The sequence below is a fragment of the Oncorhynchus kisutch genome, linkage group LG8 (genome assembly GCF_002021735.2).
Source record: "Oncorhynchus kisutch isolate 150728-3 linkage group LG8, Okis_V2, whole genome shotgun sequence".
In the NCBI taxonomy this organism is placed as follows: Eukaryota; Metazoa; Chordata; class Actinopteri; order Salmoniformes; family Salmonidae; genus Oncorhynchus; species Oncorhynchus kisutch.
The window spans coordinates 46164413-46185677 of NC_034181.2; the positions used below are offsets into that span (position 1 = coordinate 46164413).

Sequence of the window (21265 nt, forward strand, 5' to 3'; positions counted from 1 at the left end):
TCATTAGTAGCCTACCAAACTTGCTAACTGCCTGGTACTCAGCACTCTATTGTCCCTCTAATCACTGACATCAATACAAATGAAATCGCTAATCTAATCAAACACTTCATGAGAGCCCATGAGCTAATGTTGCTCAACATTTCTATAGGCTATGTAATTGCGCGAGAAAACAGAGTGATGGCCTCTATTAAAAAGAGGAGGATCCCATCAGCTTTCTAGAGGCTAGGCCTACTAATATTTATTTTTCAACTTTCCTAATATTAAACACATTGCTTCTGTTTACAACAGGATGAACCACGTGAATAGCGTCCTCCATTTGCTATTTAAGTGCATAGATTACATTTTTCCCCTGCCCCTGTTTCGAGACAGGTGCATGATAATGGTCCATTCTAAATCAAAACAATTTCACACATATATTATTTTGTATATGTAAAGACAAGATAAAATCAAGAGCAGACTGATGGGTGACAATATTATCCTATCACTTGTGAATTATATATTTTCCGCCGGGAAATTCTAGGCATTATCAAGTGCTTGTCAAATTGTAAATGAGAGACTGATGAAGTGTGTAAAGCCTGCGCAAAGATGCAGAGCTCATGCCTTTCATGCAACTTTTTTCAAATCATCATTAGAGTCGCATCATGCAGTCTTAGAATTGATTACAAATCAAAACATATAGCCCAACGTTTGTATCACAACTAACATTGCCAAATAACTTCTTAAAATAAAGCACATTAATCCCCTTTACAACGGTTGCAGAGTCTTAACTGGCATACATATGCAGCGTGTGAGTTTCAAGTTGGGGGAAGATACATTTCAACATAATCTATCTTCTGTTGAGTCAGCCTCATTACTTAATTATTTTTTTATGCTAGTGGTTGTATTAATTTGGGATCTATTGCATCCCAGAACTGTCCCAGACTATGTTTAGAATATTTATTTCTCGCACTGAATAGAATAGGTCACCTTTTGTACTACCCGGGATAGCAGATGGACATAGGCTAGTGTTTTTTCTGTTTGTTCGGTCTACTCATTTTGTTGGCTGATGAAAGTAAAAGTGGACAGCTCTTCCAATATCTTCAGTATGTGCCTCGGAATTGGATAAGGACTTGCACAGTTGCGTTCCACAATGTGTCTGTCTTCACTTGCAGCCTGTGAGAAAGACCCAATCACGTGACAGAGAGCCATGTGAGGGAGAGGTGCTTTGGTGCGCCAAGCCGGGATAAGAGAATTATAACTATTATATTCAGCCCAAGGTCAAAACGGCCACTGGCCGCAAAATGCATGGATTTCTTTTAGGGGGCATTAAGGCCACACAAAGGGGATGCTGACATGAAATTAGAGGCATTATCATGTGTTTGTCAAATTGTGAATGAGAGACTGGTGAAGTGTGTAAAGAAACAAAGCAGTGGCCTTTTTCATGCAACTTATTTCAAATCATCATTAGAGTTGCATCGTGCAGCCTTAGAATGTATGAAAAATCAAAAACATATAGCCCAACGTTTGTAGAACAACTAAAGTTACATAAATATCTTGAAACTATTTTTTACCGCTCAACACAGAATAACCGTGTGTGCGCACTCCCTCAAGTACTTATATAATATAATATAATAATTATATTTTATTCAGATATGTTCAATTGTATTCTTCATACTATTAAATAATGCAATTCTAAGCAAATTTTTCTGCTAAATTAACTAGTGTAGCCCACAGCCATATGGCATAGATAGATCAGGGCCTAATATCAGGATAACTCAGAGTACGCTATTCTGTTCTTCTGAAACATACTACATTTTCTTCATATCATGCTTCTTTCGACCTGTCTACAATAAGTAATGGATTTATGGTGATGGATTTATTTGACTTCTTAAAATGTAGATGTTCCAACGGTCTGCATCTGTGGCTGTGCGTGGAAGCCAGGAGATGCTAAATGTGTTTGTTAATTAACAGTCGATTACCGTGAGACTGGCAGTTATTTGCTAGACAATCACCGGCTGACATGACTGCCACAGCCCTACTCACCACCCTCTGTGGTGTCTTGTGGTCGGATGCCTTGCTGTTGCTGTACCAAGCGGTGAAGCAGCCAGTCAAGATGCTCTCAATGGTGCAGCTGTAGGGCCTGAGGACCCTTGCCAAATCGTTTCAGCCTCCTGAGAGGGAAGAGGCATTGTCGAGCCCTCTTCGCAATTGTGTGGGTGTGTGTGGACCATGTTAATTCCTTAGTGATGTGGACACTGACGAACTCGAAGCTCTCGACCTGCTCCACTACAGCCCCGTCGATGTGGACGAAGGTGTGCTCGGCCCTGCGTTTCCTGTAGTCCACGATCAGCTCCTTTGTCTTGCTGATGTTGAGGGAGAGGTTGTTTTCCTGGCACCACACTGCCAGGTCTCTGACCTCCGTATAGGCTGCCTCATCGTCGTCGGTGATCAGTCCCATCACCGTCATGTCGTCCGCAAACTGGGTGACGGTGTTGGAGCTGGAGACTGAGGGGCCCCCATGCTGATGGTCAGCATGGCGGATGTGTTGTTGCCAGGGCCAACTCGTTCAAGTAGTAATTTTCATCCAAATTGAGGTTAAAGGATGTTTTTTGATTCCAGCTTTTAAGATTTAGCTGAATATGGAGTCTAATAACAGTAAATGCAACTTGATTCGATATGAATTTTGATCTTATCAAATACATCAAATCCAATTTCCACTTTGCAGGCTACATTGTCTATCCAGACTGTGTGTCAACTCTTCAGGTCTGTTGTGAGGTTGGCATTGAGACAGCCAGGTCCCCAGTGTCCTGGCCTCTACCCTCCCCCCCCCCCCCCCTCTCTCTCTCTCTCTCTCTCTTTCTCTCTCTATCTGGCTCAGGAGATCTATGATGGACAGATCTGGTACTGTGTGTATGGTGCCACTTCAATCTGTGCTCCACTGGCCTGCCCTTTCACCCTGCTGTCTGCAGTCTCTGGCCTCTGAGGCCTTTGACGCTCCCAGGAGGACGTATGTCCCGTGGCGGTACTGGCAGAAGTGTTTGGAGTTGGACTCTTCAGAGCCTTATCAATGTCAGGAGGCTCAGCCAGGCTTTCCACGCTGCCTTGTGCTCTGACAGACAGGCCCTGCATGGCCCAGGAGCCCCAGTGTCAGAGTTGGCAGTGGAGGCAGCGTCAGGACAAAGACTGGTGCTCTGCACATAACCAGGCTGAGGCAACATGCCCAGCATCTCCCCAGCATCACACCTTTGGTTTTTGGGTCAGTGGACGTGTGGTTTTGCGGAGCGACTAAAACAATCTTTCTCACTCCGAATTTCATCAAGTTTGCATTTGTTTGCCATCCATTTCAAATAATACGGGGGGGGGGTGCTGTTTATAAATGCAGAGAGATAAAGAGTGAATGTAAGGGGATGGATTGAGAGTGAGAGAGAAACACTGTATGCCAGAGGATATGAGTGATAGAGAGGTAACAACGGTGTTGGTGTTAGTGGGCATCTGTGTAGCATTGAAGTGATACAGCGAGAGTGGGCCCACGGGGTGATAGAGAGAACGAGAGAGAGAGTCTCTCTGAGTGTGATGTGATCTCTGTCAGTGGGGCAGGAAGTTCCCATCCCCAGGGAAGACAGCAGGCAGAATAACAGGCTTTACTCCCCCACTGTCCCCTCTTTGTCCCGGCTCCCTCTGCCTCCCCTGCCCTGCCCGGCTACTCATCAGCTCTTAATCCACTTTTGATAGCTTTCACAGCACCCTGTCCACCACAGGCATACACCCAGGCACACAAATGCATGTAATCTCTCTCTCTCTCTCTCTCTCTCTAAAGACATAAATATATATATACTGTGTCAATATTTTGAATATCTGTTCAATTTATGGTTTGTTGATTTGTATTATTTTTTGATTATCATAGTGTGCAAAGTAGAATTTTAAATCTAAGTAATTGTTCAATTCAGTTCTCCAGCATGACACCTTTATTGGTTCATGTTTTCTCTATGAAACACACCATGATACTGAAAATAACCTAAGTGATCTAACAGGGACGGAACATAGGAAAAATTGGATGCTTTCAAAGTCAAAGTTTCCTAAGACATTTCTTCCCCCAAAAATGAAAACATGACTTCATTCAGAGCTGGTGTATTTTCCAACCTTGTAATTTCGAGCAAATATTTGAAAAAAGACGTGATCATGTACATCAGGAACATGGGACACCCACAACTTTGCATTACGGTGACCACACCCACTTGTCGTGTTGTTTGTTTTGTTAGCCATGACAACTGTCTGTGGGCTGCGTCGCTCTCGGATTCTTAGCAGGAACGAGAGCGTGGGAGTACTGGTGTTTAGACCATGTAAAGCTGACTCATAAAATCCCACAGGCTATCTCAACTGTCTCTAGGAAGACCGTTGTCTATCACATTAGTATTGATGGATGTGATGGCAAATTCCACTAGTCAAGCGGGGTGAAACGAGAATCTAGACAAGTCATCATGACAACCCAAAGACAGCGCGGGTTAAGGAATGGAATATTTTAGTGCAGGTTTCACTTTATATTCCGGTTCGCAGCTGGACTATAGTTTTAGCAGGGTAGTAGAGGTCAAAGATGTCATGTTCCCTTCAGTCATCTCTATCTGATCCTCTCTTCTGTCTGTCTGTGTTCCTCTGTCAGGAATGCACACTATCCTCACACTGGCTGGGTTGATTCTGGCTCTGTCCATCCCGAGTGCCAGGCCCGAGTCGGCTGAACTGAGGTTCCTGGGACAGACGGACTTCGTGGTCAACGAGAGCAGCCGCACCGTGGTGCGCCTGGTAGTGGAGAGGATCGGAGACCCGGTCAACGTGACCGCGCTGGTTCTGGTAGGAACGGCCTGGTCATAGGAGGACTGTTTTAGGTCACCTGTTGAGTGTCCGACCTGCTGTAGTGTTATCTCGATATGTCTTTGTGTGCTTATGTAATCTCCTCTAAACTGGCTTTAGCCTCTCTGACCTAAGTCTTGTAGGGGACAGGTTAAGTGTTGTTAAAGCAACAGTGACAAGCCATGATTAGCAACACACAGCAGTAGGGCATCACAACGGAGCCTTAACCCAAACCCCTGGTTTCACTGATCTGCTCCTGAGTTCTCATGCGCAGTTCTCCTTAGGGGAATAGATCAGTGACCGTTTTACTGTGGGAGGTAGAGGGTGACATGAAAGGTCGACATCTGCAGTTATTGTCACCCACATCAGAATGTGTGTCAGCTCCCACATGGGAGCCAGGGCCTGCTCCCTCCCCATGGGTGTCTGGGAAATGATGGCCTGCCTGGGACTTTCCCAGGCCTGAAGAAGCTCTTTTATGGTTTTTACTGTTCCTTAAATGTCAGTACTATATCCCTAGAGAATGAAACACAAAGTGTCATCTTCTGTTTCAACACTTTAGGTGACCCCAGCATTCTATCTGTCTGTACGAGTTTGTGTGTTTTGACTGGGTGTTCAAGTGGTAAACGATCATGCCAAATTAGGACAATAACGATGACCACATCAACTGTCCTTGTTGCTTCCAGTTGGAGGGAGACGACACGGGGGACTTTGAGGCCACCACGGCTGCCGCCTTCCTGCTGTCCTCTGAGGCCAGTAAGACCGTCTTCATCGCAGTCAGGGACGACGAGCTGCCCGAGGCCGATGAGACCTTTGTCTTCAACCTTAGGCTACAGGTAACGAAAATAGTGTGTGTTGGGTTGGGAGGTCTGTGTGTGCATGTGTGTGTGTCAGCGGTCATTCAATGTCAGTGGTTGTTATGGTTGCCCTCATACTACGCTCATGTGTTAATATGTGTGTGTGTGTGCATTTGTGTATGCGTTGTAATGCTCATGAGTGTGTCTGTGAGTGAAAAATGAGGCCTCCTTCTTTTGTCCTCCGATGTAGAACCTTAGTCAGTTATCCCACAAAGATCTCTAGTGTTCCCATCCTGCCCCTGAGTACCTTAAACCCTCATCCTGGTCCAACCACTGCCGAGTGGGGGCCCCGGAGCCCTGCCTTTACAACCCCAGCAGAAAGACTTGAGAGGCCCTGGATGCCCTTTGATGTGTTCCTATATGGCTTCTCCAGGGCTAGGCCGCTGAAGAGAGCCCCACTTAAAGACACCTTTGTGAGCAGACAGCCATTTTGACAGCCAAGGCTTCACCACACAGTAGATTAAAGCCCAGTCAGGGGCTGTGTGAAGTCACAGCAAGACAGCCGTTTCACACCATCAAACAGACCAGAGAAACCAATGTGTTTCCTGTAGCTGGTGAGACGTGGTAGGGAGGGAAAATGCTAGAGAACAGATCTGAGTACTCCCTCACAGTAGAAGGGTATAATCTAGAGCCTGACATGAGTTTAGGCGTCCATGGCACAGGCAAACAGCTCTGCAGAAAGAAACCCTTCCCACGGTGCATAGAGAGTAATGGTAAATTTTTTCTGTGTTGACACTTCTGTGCTGTGCAGGATGCCTTGCACCTAGAGTCCGATTGCCATGGTGTCATTAGCGGGCTGCCGTCATGTGATGGATGATGAAGGGCCTGGCTCCCACTGTATGCCTGTCCACACACTCTGACTAATGGCTCTGTCAAAGAGAGGCAGGGCAAGCGAAGGTCTGGCTGGATGATGAGCTATGTGCCTTGGGCCCTCACATATCAAGCACAGGGTACGAGAGGATGATGGCTTGGTGAATCAGTCATTTCTGACAAGCAGAAAGCTGTTAGGCTCAATACATTCCAAAATGATGGAAGGACAGTTGTTTTGGACAGGATACGATTGGTTGGAGATGAGTGTTTGGTGTTCCCTTTCTTCTTTTGAGTAATTTTGTCATCACCGGCTGGGCTACACTTCCTATAATGCTGGATAAAGCTTTTCTTTTTATAATAGAGGAAATGTAGAATTAAGTTAATCCAAAACACAGGGAGAGCTGGAATTGAGTTTAGCACAAAATCCCAATGAGCTCAGCAAAAAGTCCAGGAACGGTCCCTCATACTGTAATGCTACCACCCTGCTTGGCAAGACCATGACAGGTTCTGTCCACTTATCCCGTGCATACTGCTAGGGTCTGGGCTTGGGGTGCAGGGCATGGCTGGGCTGGGGGACTGGGATTCCTATGGAGGGTTGGTTGTTGGTGGGCTGTGTTTGTGTCCCAGAGGGAACGGGCCCCTGGCAGGGCCTGCAGGCTGGATTGTGAGAGCGTGTGGATTCTGTGTCTGTGTGTCGGTCACAACAAGAGCTCAGCCCCTAAAAGAAAGCTCTGTTACAGCTGGGAAAAGCCATGTCTGAATAGAGAGGTGAAAGCAGAGGGGCTAAGCTCTTTTTCTCACTCAGTCTCACACACACACACACACACGCACACGTACCTGCACACACACAATGGTTCTGCATTGGGCACACTGTCAGGTAATCTGATTTCAGATGTGTCCATGTAAACAGCATTTTTAGGTAAATTGTTCTCCTTGGAATGCATGTGAATGTTTTAAAAGAGCTATTTTATTAATCTGACTTTCAACTATAGAACAGTTTCTGGAAATGTGCAAGTGTCGAGCCGTGTATTGCCCTGCATACATCCTGTATAGTGTATCTCCGAAAATGGGTCACTTTAGTCCACGAACATGCAGGGACTTGTATATGTCCGGAAACGGTTCAGTAACACCCCTGGAATGACCACATAGTTCTACCCACGTAACCAGGACATATCTTGAAATTCTGGTGCACGTTTGACGTCAATTGCATTACATCTCCATCTACATCCGCCCACGTCACTCCTATAAAGTTATATGATCTTGCACTTGCTCAAGACTGCACATGCGTAGAAGTGAAGACATGTTTTGTTCGTGTCTCGTATACTTTTGTATTTTTTGTATATAAATTTCAATTTTATTTTACCTTCCGGTAACCTGCCTCACCCAATGTGATACGGTATCGCTATTATTTTAAATTTTTAAATTTTAGAACACACTCGGGAACCTCCAGAAGCTAACCAGCTAATTAGCTACAACAATTTAGTCATTGTTAGCCACTGCTAGCGGCTTTAACCTTCTGCACAGATACCAGCCCTGTTCTTAGCCTGGATAATATTCGCCAGTCTGCCAGTATCGGACTGTCGCTCCACAACAACGCCGGATTCCTGCCGGAATCCCTGGACCACTACTTCTGATCTTCACAGCTAGCTTGCAGCTAGCTAGCTCACAGCTTGCACTCACCGTGGCATCCAGTACCGAAGCTATCCCTGAGGCTTACCTCCCGGCCTACTCAGCTGTTCACCCGAACCCCATACACGGCTAGAGCCCAATACTCCACCGGATCCTTGCTGTAAACTCTGGACCTTGGCATCAGATCACCGCTGCTCCCGATTCGCTATAGTGGCGAATGCCACTGCCACGAAGCTAGCACCAGTTAGCCGTGAGCCAGGCGCCTCTCCCGGATAGCAAACTAAATTCTACAATACCTCTTTCGCCATCTGGCTTGGATTCTCTGTCGACACGGTGCCCCGCCGCACCACCACGACTGGTCTGCCGACAAATACTCCATCCGCTGTGCCTTCAACCGGCCTCCGTCGGAGAGCTACTAACTTTAAACGCCGTGCCGCCCGCGTGCTAGCTTAGTGGCGGCTTCCCTGCTCCATCTACTGCTGTCCCCTGGACACTATGATCACTTGGCTACATAGCCGATGCCTGCTGGACTGTCCATTAATCACGGTACTCCATTCTGTTTATTTATTTGTTTATCTGTCGGCCCCAGCCGCGAACTCCGCGAACTCAGGCTTTGAACTCAGGCTCTGTGCCTAGTCATCGCCATTTTACCTGCTGTTGTTGTGTCAGCTGATTAGCTGTCTCACCTGTTGTTTTAGCTAGCTCTCCCAATCAACACCTGCGATTACTTTATGCCTCGCTGTATGTCTCTCTCAAATGTCCATATGCCTTGTATACTGTTGTTCAGGTTAGTTATCATTGTTTTAGTTTACAATGGAGCCCCTAGTTCCACTCTTCATACCTCTGATACCTCCTTTGTCTCACCTCCCACACATGCGGTGACCTCACCCATTACAACCAGCATGTCCAGAGATACAACCTCTCTTATCATCACCCAGTGCCTGGGCTTACCTCCGCTGTACCCCCACCTCACCATACCCCTGTCTGCGCATTATGCCCTGAATATATTCTACCATGCCCAGAAATCTGCTCCTTTTATTCTTTGTCCCCAACGCTGTACGCGACCAGTTTTGATAGCCTTTAGCCGCACCCTCATACTACTCCTTCTTTGTTTCCGCGGGTGATGTGGAGGTAAACCCAGGCCCTGCATGTCCCCAGGCACCCTCATTTGTTGACTTCTGTGATCGATAAAGCCTTGGTTTCATGCATGTCAACATCAGAAGCCTCCTCCCTAAGTTTGTTTTACTCACTGCTTTAGCACACTCTGCCAACCCTGATGTCCTTGCCGTGTCTGAATCCTGGCTTAGGAAAGCCACCAAAAATTCTGAGATATCCAAACCCAACTATAACATTTTCCATCAAGATAGAACTGCCAAAGGGGGAGGAGTTGCAGTCTACTGTAGAGATAGCCTGCAAAGTAATGTCATACTTTCCAGGTCCATACCCAAACAGTTCGAGCTACTGAATTTTAAAATGACTCTCTCCAGAAATAAGTCTCTCACTGTTGCCACCTGCTACCGACCCCCCTCAGCTACCAGCTGTGCCCTGGACACCATTTGTGAATTGATCGCCCCCCATCTAGCTTCAGACCTCCGCTGTCTTCAATCAGGATCTCAGCGTTCACTGCCTCGATGCCTGTATCCGCTACGGGTCCGTAGTCAAACGACCACCCCTCATCACTGTCAAACGCTCCCTAAAACACTTCTGCGAGCAGGCCTTTCTAATCAACCTGGCCCGGGTATCCTGTAAGGATATTGACCTCATCCCGTCAGTTGAGGATGCCTGGTCAATCTTTAAAAGTAACTTCCTCACCATCTTAGATAAGCATGCTCGGTTCAAAAAATGCAGAACTAAGAACAGATATAGCCCTTGGTTCACTCCAGACCTGACTGCCCTCAACCAGCACAAAAACATCCTGTGGCGGACTTCAATAGCATCGAATAGTCCCCGCAATATGCAAACTGTTCAGGGAAGTCAGGAACCAATACACGCAGTCAGTCAGGAAAGCAAAGGCCAGCTTTTTCAAGCAGAAATTTGCATCCTGTAGCTCTAACTCCAAAAAGCTCTGGGACACTGTAAAGTCCATGGAGAACAAGAGCACCTCCTCCCAGCTGCCCACTACCCTGAGGCTAGTTAACACGGTCACCACCGATAAATCCATGATAACCGAAAACTTCAACAAGCATTTCTCAACGGCTGGCCATGCCTTCCTCCTGGCTACTCCAACCTCGGCCAACAGCTCCGCCCTCTCCCTCGCAGCTACTCGCCCAAGCCTCCCCAGCTTCTCCTTTACCCAAATCCAGATAGCAGATGTTCTGAAAGAGCTGCAAAACCTGGACCCGTACAAATCAACTGGGCTTGACAATCTGGACCCTCTATTTCTGAAACTATCCGCCGCCATTGTCGCAACCCCTATTACCAGCCTGTTCAACCTCTCTTTCATATCGTCTGAGATCCCCAAGGATTGGAAAGCTGCCGCAGTCATCCCCCTCTTCAAAGGGGGAGACTCCCTGGACCCAAACTGTTACAGGCAGGGCAGGATGGATATAGGTCTATCTAAGGTCTTCGAAAGCCAAGTCAACACACAGATCACTGACCATCTCCAATCCCACCGTACCTTCTCCGCTGTGCAATCTGGTTTCCGAGCCGGTCACAGGTGCACCTCAGCCACGCTCAAGGTACTAAAAGATATCATAACCGCCATCAATAAAAGACAGTACTGTGCAGCCGTCTTCATCGACCTGGCCAAGGCTTTCGACTCCGTCAATCACCATATTCTTATCGGCAGACTCAGTAGCCTCGGTTTTTCTAATGACTGCCTTGCCTGGTTCTCCAACTACTTTTCAGGCAGAGTTCAGTGTGTCAAATCGGAGGGCATGTTGTCCGGTCCTCCAGGGTTCAATTCTCGGGCAGACTCTTTTCTATCTATATATCAATGATGTTGCTCTTGCTGCGGGTGATTCCCTGATCCACCTCTACACAGATGACACCATTCTGTATACTTCTGGCCCTTCCTTGGACACTGTGCTATCTAACCTCCAAACGAGCTTCAATGCTATACAACACTCCTTCCGTGGCCTCCAACTGCTCTTAAACGCTAGTAAAACCAAATGCATGCTTTTAGTCTCAACAGCGCTCTGTAGGGTAGCACCATGGTATAGCCGGAGGACAGCTAGCTTCTGTCCTCCTCTGGGTACATTGACTTCAATACAAAATCTAGGAGGCTCACTGTTCTCACCCCCTTCCATAGACTTACACAATACTCATGACAACTTCCGGAGGACGTCCTCCAACCTATCAGAACTCTTGCAATATTAACTGACATGTTGTCCGCCAAATCAAAGGATGAGAGAATGAATTTAGTTGTGATTAGGGTGTGATTTGTGTGGGCATTCTAGTTTGTCTATTTCTTTGTTGGCCGGGTATGGTTCCCAATCAGAGGCAGCTGTCTATCGTTGTCTCTGATTGGGGATCATACTTAGGCAGCCCTTTTTCCCACCTTCAGTTGTGGGATCTTGTTTGTGTGTAGTTGCTTTCTGCACTGCATATAGCTTTACGTTCGTTTTGCATTTTGTTGTTTTTTGGTGTCATTTAAAATCAAATATAATGTACACCTACCACTCTGCACCTTGTCTCCTTCTAACCACGGACGTAACAATAGTACTAAAAGCATAAGCAACAGCTAGCTAGCACTGCAGTGCATAAAATGTGGTGAGTAGTTGACTCAAAGAGGGAGAAAGACAGTAGTTGAACAGTTTTGAACAAATTAATTTATTCCAAAATGAAGGAGAAGCAAGAGAGAAATAGAGAGAGATACTGTAGATGCGAGAATGAATACAACGTGTTTTTTATGAAAGTGAACTGTGTTTAGGGGTTTAGGGGTGTGATCAGGGGTTTATTCATTCTGCCAATTCTGTTGAAAAACGTTTCTTAAATGGAAACAAACGGAACAAAACAGTAAACATACCTGAATTTGTCCAATATAAACTTTTGTTTGCAACTGTTGAACTAATGATTACACCCTATATCAGCTAGATGGAGGCAAGAGTGTGCAAGGCGGCACCGTCTGTCCATGTGTCACTGTCGGTCAGCTCAAATGTATCTCTCAACCTGTGTTTACCTACGCTGTAAACTGTCATTCATAGGCTAGGTTGTAGCAACCTCATGATGGATATAGGGAAAATGTGAATGTCATGTAGTAGCCTAAACCTATCGCTGTTACATTAAACTGGGTGAATGAAATATGAAAATCGCCCTCCCTCATCTTAAATGGCACTGACCGCCATTGGCCTACATCGATGCGGTAAAGAGGTCAATGGAAAGCAGACCGTGGGGGATATAAGAAGGACGCTGGATTGGCGCCCATTCAACGAATCTGATGTAACAAATGGGATATTCGGCAAATCCGTCATGATTGATATTTTGTAACAGACCTACAATGTGGTTACTAAAGTCAGATTTTGATATTTTTGTCTGTTTTCCCTTCATAACATTTAGAAGAAGTTCCTTTTCAGGTTTAGAAGAAGTGACTGCTAAATGTTAACTACTGTTCGTATGAGCTGGTAGCATAGCTGGCATAGAGAAATCGGTAGTGGTATTCAAAGTCCTTTTTAACTATAATGTAGTTGATTGGTGATGATGACATGAACATGTATTGGGGTTGGCATCCTTACAAGCATTATACTCTAATTTTTACCTTAGCAGAGTGTGAAATACACGTGTAAACAATTGCCTAAATGTAAGCAAATTTTGCTGGGGGGCAATGAGGAGACTCGGGATCTTTCCCCCACGGCATCTTTCCCCCACATGTTTCCATGGCATTTCCATTGTTTTAGTTGAGTTCCATTGACCTCTGCATCTATTGGGGTTACTGTGGCGCTATAGTTGAGGGTTGAGTGGTCCATGGGATCTAGGTTGCCTTGACAAAAACTCCCCAGACATGATCCGTGTAGTGTGGCTCGCCAAGTAGCACTGGTCCCTCTCCAAGCAGCTCTGTAGTTCTTGACAAAGGGCAGTGAGCACCTCACCCCGGAAGTCGGGGGGGGGGGGGCTTGATGAACCACACTGGTTTGCCGTTGTGCAGACCATCCTCCTCAATGCTCATCAGGTCAACATTAACTCCTCTCGACCATGCATCTAGAAGCAAAAAAGCAAAGAAAATAGAACACAGTAAACAAATGCCAGTCTCAAGTAGGGCTGTTGCGGTGACCGTATTACCGCCACACCGGTTTTCGGCTTGTGTGCGTCTGCTTGAGAATTGTGAAAACAATAGTTGAATTCCATCCACCTGGTTGAAAGGGTCTCCACATGCCTTTGGCTCCGTGCACTGGATGTATCACCCACAAACACCCAAAGGTCATTATAATCAAAGAAGATATGCAACACGTTATGCATGTGATACTGGCAGTGCACAGAGCTACAGATATCTGGAATAGAGTAGGAAACATAACACTCTAAACCAGGTGGGTGCAATTCGACATCTGTTTTCATTCTAGACTCAAATAAAGAACTTGAAACATGTAATAGGACCAGTAGTAATACAGGAGTAACGACCCTAGTGTTACACAGAAGCTACTTGTCCAAAAGGCTTACCCGCTTTCTCCTCTGGCAACACTTGTAACTCCAAGATTCTCCATGCTCTCAGGTAAACCTGAGCGATACGCCCACCTCACAATCTCTTAATACAGGAGGTGGAGCAAGAACCCACACTGGATATAAGCACATGGTTAATTTTATGTTATTTTGGTGACCAGGACACCGGTGCAGCGCCTCGCTATCGTATGTAAAAAGGGCGTTAAACATACTGTAACGATTGTCGTTGGTGGAAGAAGGTGAGGACCAAGGTGCAGCGTGGTACGTGTTCATATTTCCTTTAATAAACTGAACACTAAACACAAAAGAACAAGAGAATAAATGAAAACCGAAACAGTCCCGTATGGTGCAAACACTGAAACGGAAAACAACTACCCACAACCCATAGTGGGAAAACAGGTTGCCTAAGTATGGTTCTCAATCAGAGACAACGATTGACAGCTGCCTCTGATTGGGAACCATACCAGGCCAAACACCTAGAAATATAGCACACAAAACATTACATAGAATGCCCACCCCAACTCACGCCCTGACCAAACTAAAATAGAGACATAAAAAAGGAACTAAGGTCAGGACGTGACACATACCTTTGACAGTTTCACTCTTTTTCTCCTGTGTAAACACATCCTTCTCTCACTAGATATGTATATAGCTACGACACCCTGCATTGTATGGGCAACAACAGTACATCTCATTCACTCACATTTATACAGTGCTAATTGTACACATAAACTATAGAAGAGCGTTGTGTATTAAATGTGGCGAAACCCCATGAACAGCTAGCTAACAACAACAACATAAGCTAGCTAGTTGAGTGAAATGGTAGTCTAGCTATCACCTACCACTGCGCTAGATAACGCTAGTGGTTAGCTATTAGCATTGGGACCGTTAGATACAATTTATATGAAAATTAAACTTTTAGAATACATATACAATTGAAGTCAGAAGTTTACATACACTTAGTTTGGAGTCCTTGAAACTCGGTTTACAACCACTCCACAAATTTGTAATTTCTTGTTAACAAACTATAGTTTTGGCAAGTCGGTTAGGACATCTACTTTGTGCATGACACAAGTAATGTTTCCAACAATTGTTTAGAGACAGATTATTTCACTTATAACTCACTGTATCACAATTCCAGTGGGTCAGAAGTTTACATACACTAAGTTGACTGTGCCTTTAAACGGCTTGGTAAATTCCAGAAAACGATGTCATGGCTTTAGAAGCTTCTGATAGGCTAATAGACATCATTTGAGTAAATTGGAGGTGTACCTGTGGATGTATTTCAAGACTTACCTTCAAACTCAGTGCCTCTTTGCTTTACATCATGGGAAAATCTAAATAAATCAGCCAAGACCTCAGAAAAAAAACTCCACAAGTCTGGTTCAGTCTTGGGAGCAATTTCCAAATGCCTGAAGGTACCACGTTCATCTGTACAAACAATAGTACACAAGTATAAACACCATAGGACCACGCAGCCATCATACTGCTCAGGAAGGAGACGCATTCTGTCTCCTAGAGATGAACATACTTTGGTGCGAAAAGTGCAAATCAATCCCAGAAAAACAGCAAAGGACCTTGTGAAGATGATGGAGGAAACCTGTTACAAAAGTATCTATATCCACAGTAAAACGAGTCCTATATCGACATAACCTGAAAGGCCGCTCAGCAAGGAAGAAGCCATTGCCAAAACCGGCATAAAAATGCCAGACTACGGTTTGCAACTGCACATTAGGACAAACATCTTACTTTTTGGAGAAATGTCCTCTGGTCTGATGAAACAAAAATAGAGCTGTTTAGCCATAATGACCATCGTTATGTTTGGAGGAAAAAGGGGGAGGCTTGCAAGCCGAAGAACGCCTTCCCAACCGTGAAGCATCAAGTTGTGGTGGTGCTTTACTGCAGGAGGGACTGATGCACTTCACAAAATAAACGAGGAAGGAAAATTGTGTGGATATATTGAAGCAACATCTCAAGACCTCAGTTGGGAAGTTAAAGCTTGGTCGCAAATGGGTCTTCCAAATGGACAATGACCCCAAGCATACTTCCAAAGTTGTGGCAAAATGGCTTAAGGACAACAAAGTCAAGGTATTGGAGTGGCCATCACAAAGCCCAGACCTCAATCCTATAGAAAATGTGTGGGCAGAACTGAAAAAGTGTGTGCGAGCAAGGAGGCCCACAAACCTGACTCAGTTACACCAGCTCTGCCAGGAGGAATAGAACAAAATTCACCCAACTTATTGTGGGAAGCTTGTGGAAGGCTACCTGACTCGTTTGACCCAAGTTAAACAATTTAAAGGCAATGTTACCAAATACTAATTGAGTGTATGAACACTTCTGACCCACTGGGAATGTGATGAAATAAATAAAAGCTGAAATAAATCATTTTCTCTACTATTATTCTGACATTTCACATTCTTAAAATTAAGTGGTGATTCTAACTGACCTATGACAGGGAATTTGTACTAGGACAAAAGGTCAAAAGGTTTAAATGTGGCTAAGGTGTATGTAAACTTCCGACTTCAACTGTAATTTGCATGGTTCATATTTACCCATGTAAATACAGTCCATCCTTTGTAAAAAAAATAAAAAATAAAAATAAAAAACGAAACAGCCAAAATATTTATAACAGAAATAAAAATCATCCGAGACAATCTTGTTCTCTCGTTTTTCTCTCATTCAAAACACTTGATACATCAAAATAAACAGAAAACTCATAACAGTTTAGATAAACATGTTTTCGCAAAATTTTGAAAACGAAACCATTGTTATAAATGTTACAAACCGGAAAACAGGATAAATATGAAGACACGGAGAGCTGGTTTCTTTTCACTGGGCTTCTCTTCCACTTCATGGCAAAATAGGGATTTCCCCGCATGCAGCGGTTGAAAAATGTACGCGTCGTGCACAGTCCGGACATTTCCAGAAACTTGCTATCCTAGACATTCCCGTATCATGCGTATCAGTGTTCGGGGATGTGCGGGAGTGTGCAGGAAGGATTGGGAAATTTCCCACCTACGACCGTGCACCTCAGATTTCACAGGAATATAGTTGATCCGATTTCACCTAGAAACTCCGCTTTTCATGCAGTGAGAGTGTTTGTGTGATATCTATTTCAGACAGAATTTACGGTATGTGACCAGTAACAAAATCTGGCAATGTTTATAGTATGTGACCTCTTTTGAAACACTCCCATTTTTACCACTTTCTTGTGGGCATATGCCTTTTATACATTCCCCGTGCACAGCCGGCACCGGTGAGGGGTGGGAGAAGGGGTGTGCCGATATGGGTGGGCTATTTGAATAAATACTTTGAATATACACAAAGAGAAATCCCCTACTTGACCAATGTACAGACATCGCACGCACTTGAGAATGTGATGCCACTATTAAACCACCTTCTTCACAAAAAAATGAATCAATGGCTGATCATCAAGTGATTTCCATTTGTCCAATTGTTGTTTATTTGTTTGGATGTTTTCCTTGTGCCAATTTATCATCACCAGCCAATGTGATAGCACCATTGCGCGCTCTCTCTGCTTTCAAACTCCCCACCAGTTATTTGGGCTGAAGACAGATTTATAGTCGAAGTTAGTTAGAAACATATACATATTAACCCGTCATTTACTAGGCTCATTTAAATATTTGGGAAAACATTTAAATATTTACCTGTCAAAGTACAATAAAAAAATATGAAGTGGAATATACACTTGTGTGCTCCCCCAGGCTTAACGCCAAGGCATTTCTGTGACAATAGAACAAAGAACAGCTCAACGTTAGAACTACATACATTTACATGGGGAGGATAAATGCTTTCAAAGCATTTATGTGAGGCCTTGTGAATGTACCGGCTTTGTTACTGGCTTCACCTTTCAGATATAAAGCGGTATAAAGAAGATGGCACGGTAAAGATGGCACATTTTTGTCTTCGTATAAAAGGGATATGATACTGTTTTTTTTGTGCCTGATAAAGGGATACTATGGATTTCTCATCCTTTCTCTTCTTTCAGAGCTCCTCCAATGGCGTGAGACTTGGGACGCCCAACAGAGCCACCATCACCATCCTGTCCAATGACAATGCCTTCGGAATCATCTCCTTCAACTCTGTAAGAAAAATCTATCTGTCTAGTGTTGATTCTTGCTTATCGCATAGGCCTACATTCCATTCAACCAGTTCCGTTTTAACCTTCATTGAATGTAAAGCGAATCCCAGGTTCGGCTACCTACTACAGTACGTACCATGTTCGATTGAGAGGGAAGGCTTTAGCCACAGTCAGGATAAGGAAATTAAGCTTTGGATAGGGGAGGGGTGGGGCAAGGGTGGGGGTCAAATGCCACATAGGGTATCCATGCAGATGGTTGTGCAGGAGGGGTCTGGGGTTGCCAGGGGCAGCACAACCACAAAGGCTGCAGTTTGCTCCTAGGATTAACTTGTCAGTGGGAGTTTTGAGGGTTACTATGGTAACCATAGTATTGGGTCCTGCCTGCATCCCCCTTAGGGTCTTATTTGTGATCATTATTTTGCTTCTTGGAAATCAATGAAGGACTCTCTGCCTCCGGAATTACGATTTCTTTTTGTTTAGTTTTAGAGTCAATATGCTCATCATGTCGTCTGTGAAAGTTGTGGTCTTGTGAAGAGGAACTAATTTATTTCATAATCACTAAAGACAATGTTAATTCTCTCTCTTTCTCTCCTCCAGACTGAACAGATCATTGTGGATGAGCCTAGGGGGAGGAACCAGTATGTGCCTCTCAGCCTGGTCAGAGAGAAGGGGACATATGGGACAGTGACGGTCAACTTTGAGGTGAGGTCACTGTAACAGTAACTGACCCCTGTTTGACCTCCCTATGGTTAGGTCATGTCAGATCATTAGGCCAGTTGCATTTTAGTATGGATGTCTATCTGTCACCCGGTCTACTTATGCCAGCCACACACACACACACACACACACACACACACACACACACACACACACACACACACACACACACACACACACACACACACACACACACACACACACACGCTGATACACACTTTTAGATAAACGTATTCCTGTCATTCTGATGACAATATGTGAGCAATATGTTGTGGTTTCTACACGGGCAGATCTCGGAAGGCCCTAACCCTGCCCTTGAGGACCTCAGTCCAGACCGGGGGAACATCACCATTCCACCTGGACGAGCTCTGGTGGTATTTAGCATCCTCATCCAGGATGACCAGGTACCCTGTCCTCTCCACCCAATCTGTATGCTGTCACTTACACCTTTCACCAGACAGCTTCACATCAAACACATGGATCATCTGAAGCTTTCTTTTGCAGGCTAAGAGAACCCAGGGTTACATATCAGTAAACTATTGAAACAACACTATATATTCCCATATTATGTACCTAATGTATCTAGTATATCTAATAATCATATGCACTGCTGCTACTCTGTTTATCATATATCCTGATGCTTAGTCACCCCTATAAATATTCAAATCACAAAACAATGTTTTAGAGAATAGGCATTGGTCTGAAACTGAAAAAGAAAGGAAATTCACATGAGCACCACAATGCCTATACCACCCATACTCTACTAAGGTTTTCCAGCACACAGCTTTGACCTACTACAGTAGCTATGTTGGTATTATACTTCAAACTATGTGTAGGCAGGTTGCTTAGGATGCAAACCTTCTCAAGCAGCTAAATGAATATTCTTAGAGGAGGTATGCATTTGTACGGCATGCAAGGTACAGCATACAAGGAAAAGTATTGTATCTACTTTACCTTGTAGATGCAATGGCGTCAGAGAAAAGGGCAGACATTTTACATGTCCCCAACCGATTGTGTTTTTTGTTTGTTTATTTGCATTGTTTGTAACTTATTTTTTTACTTATTTTGTACATAATGTTGCTGCTACCGTCTCTTATGACCGAAAATTACTTCTGGACATCAGGACTGCGATTACTCACCACGGACTGGCAGAATCCTTTTTTTCATTTAACGAGTCTGACGAGCCTGATGCGAACGATATACTACTTTCTCGGGAACAGGCCCAAATCCCCACGATTTGTGTGAAGAGGAGGCGGAGAAAGAGGCTCCGGAGTTCGGGCTGCCTTCTGAGAATTCGTAGGAGATCGAATAAACCCCCACTTCCTTTCATTCTGCTAGAAAATGTGCAATCTTTGGAATATAAAATAGATGACCTATGCGGAAGATTAAACCACTAACGGGACATTCAAAACTGTAATATATTATGCTTCACGGAGTCATGGCTGAACGACGACACTATCAACATACAATTGGCTGGTTATACGCTGTACCGGCAGGATAGAACAGCAGCGTCTGGTAAGACAAAGGGCGGCGGACTATGTATTTTTGTAAATAACAGCTGGTGCACAACATCTATGGAAGTCTCTAGCTATTGCTCGCCTGAGGTAGAGTATCTCATGATAAGCTGTAGACCACACTATCTACCTAGTTTTCATCTGTATTTTTCGTAGCTGTTTACCTACCACCACAGTCAGAGGCTGGCACTAAGAGAGCATTGAATGAGCTGTATTCCGCCATAAGAAAACGCTTTCATGCAGAGAAACTGAATCTGTTTTAACAAATTTCTATCAGCATGTTAAACGTGCAACCAGAGGGAAAAAAAACTCTGTACCACCTTTACTCCACACACAGAGATGCATACAAAGCTCTACCTCGCCTTCCATTTGGCAAACCTGACCATAATTCTATCCTCCTGATTCCTGCTTACAAGCAACAATTAAAGCAGGAAACACCAGTGACTAGATCAATAGAAAAGTGGTCAGATGAACCAGATGCTAAGCTACAGGACTGTTTTGCTAGCACAGACTGGAATATGCTCCGGGATTCCTCCAATGGCATTGAGGAGTACACCACATCAGTCATTGGCTTCATCAATAAGTGCATTGATGACATCGTCCCCACAGTGACCGTACGTACGTACGTACATACGCCAACCAGAAACCATGGATTACAGGCAGCATCCGCACTGAGCTAGGCTAGAGCTGCCGCTTTCAAGGAACGGGACTCTAACCTGGAAGCTTATAAGAAATCCCACTATGCCATCCGACGAACCATCAAACAGGCAAGGCGACAATACAGGACTAAGATCGAATCGTATTACAATGGCTCTGACGCTCGTTGGATGTGGCAGGGCCTGCAAACCATTACAGACTACAAAGGGAAGCACAGCTGAGAGCTGCCCAGTGACACGAGCCTACCGAACGAGCTAAACTACTTCTATGCTCGCTTCGAGGCAAATAACACTGAAACATGCATGAGAGCACCAGCTGTACTGGAAGACTGTGTGTTCACGCTCTCCGCAGCTGATGTGAGTAAGACCTTTTGACAGGTCAACATTCACAAGGTCGCAGGGCCAGACGAATTACCAGAACGTGTACTGCGAGCATGCGCTGACCAACTAGCAAGTGTCTTCACTGACATTTTCAGCCTCTCCCTGTCCGAGTCTGTAATACCAACATGTTTTAAGCAGACCACCATAGTGCCTGTGCCCATGAACACTGTGGTAACCTGCCTAAAT

At 44.7% G+C, this 21265-nt stretch overlaps 1 protein-coding gene across 1 annotated transcript in view; it reads left to right on the forward strand.

The window, feature by feature from the left end:
- adgrv1 (adhesion G protein-coupled receptor V1) overlaps nucleotides 1–21265 on the forward strand; it is a 198739-nt gene that overhangs the window by 18145 nt on the left and 159329 nt on the right. Inside the window, 5 exon segments of the mRNA XM_031830438.1 lie at nucleotides 4637–4824; nucleotides 5508–5657; nucleotides 17719–17814; nucleotides 18409–18513; nucleotides 18819–18932. Of these exon segments, the coding sequence (XP_031686298.1) occupies nucleotides 4639–4824; nucleotides 5508–5657; nucleotides 17719–17814; nucleotides 18409–18513; nucleotides 18819–18932 (651 nt within the window). The 5' untranslated portion in view covers nucleotides 4637–4638.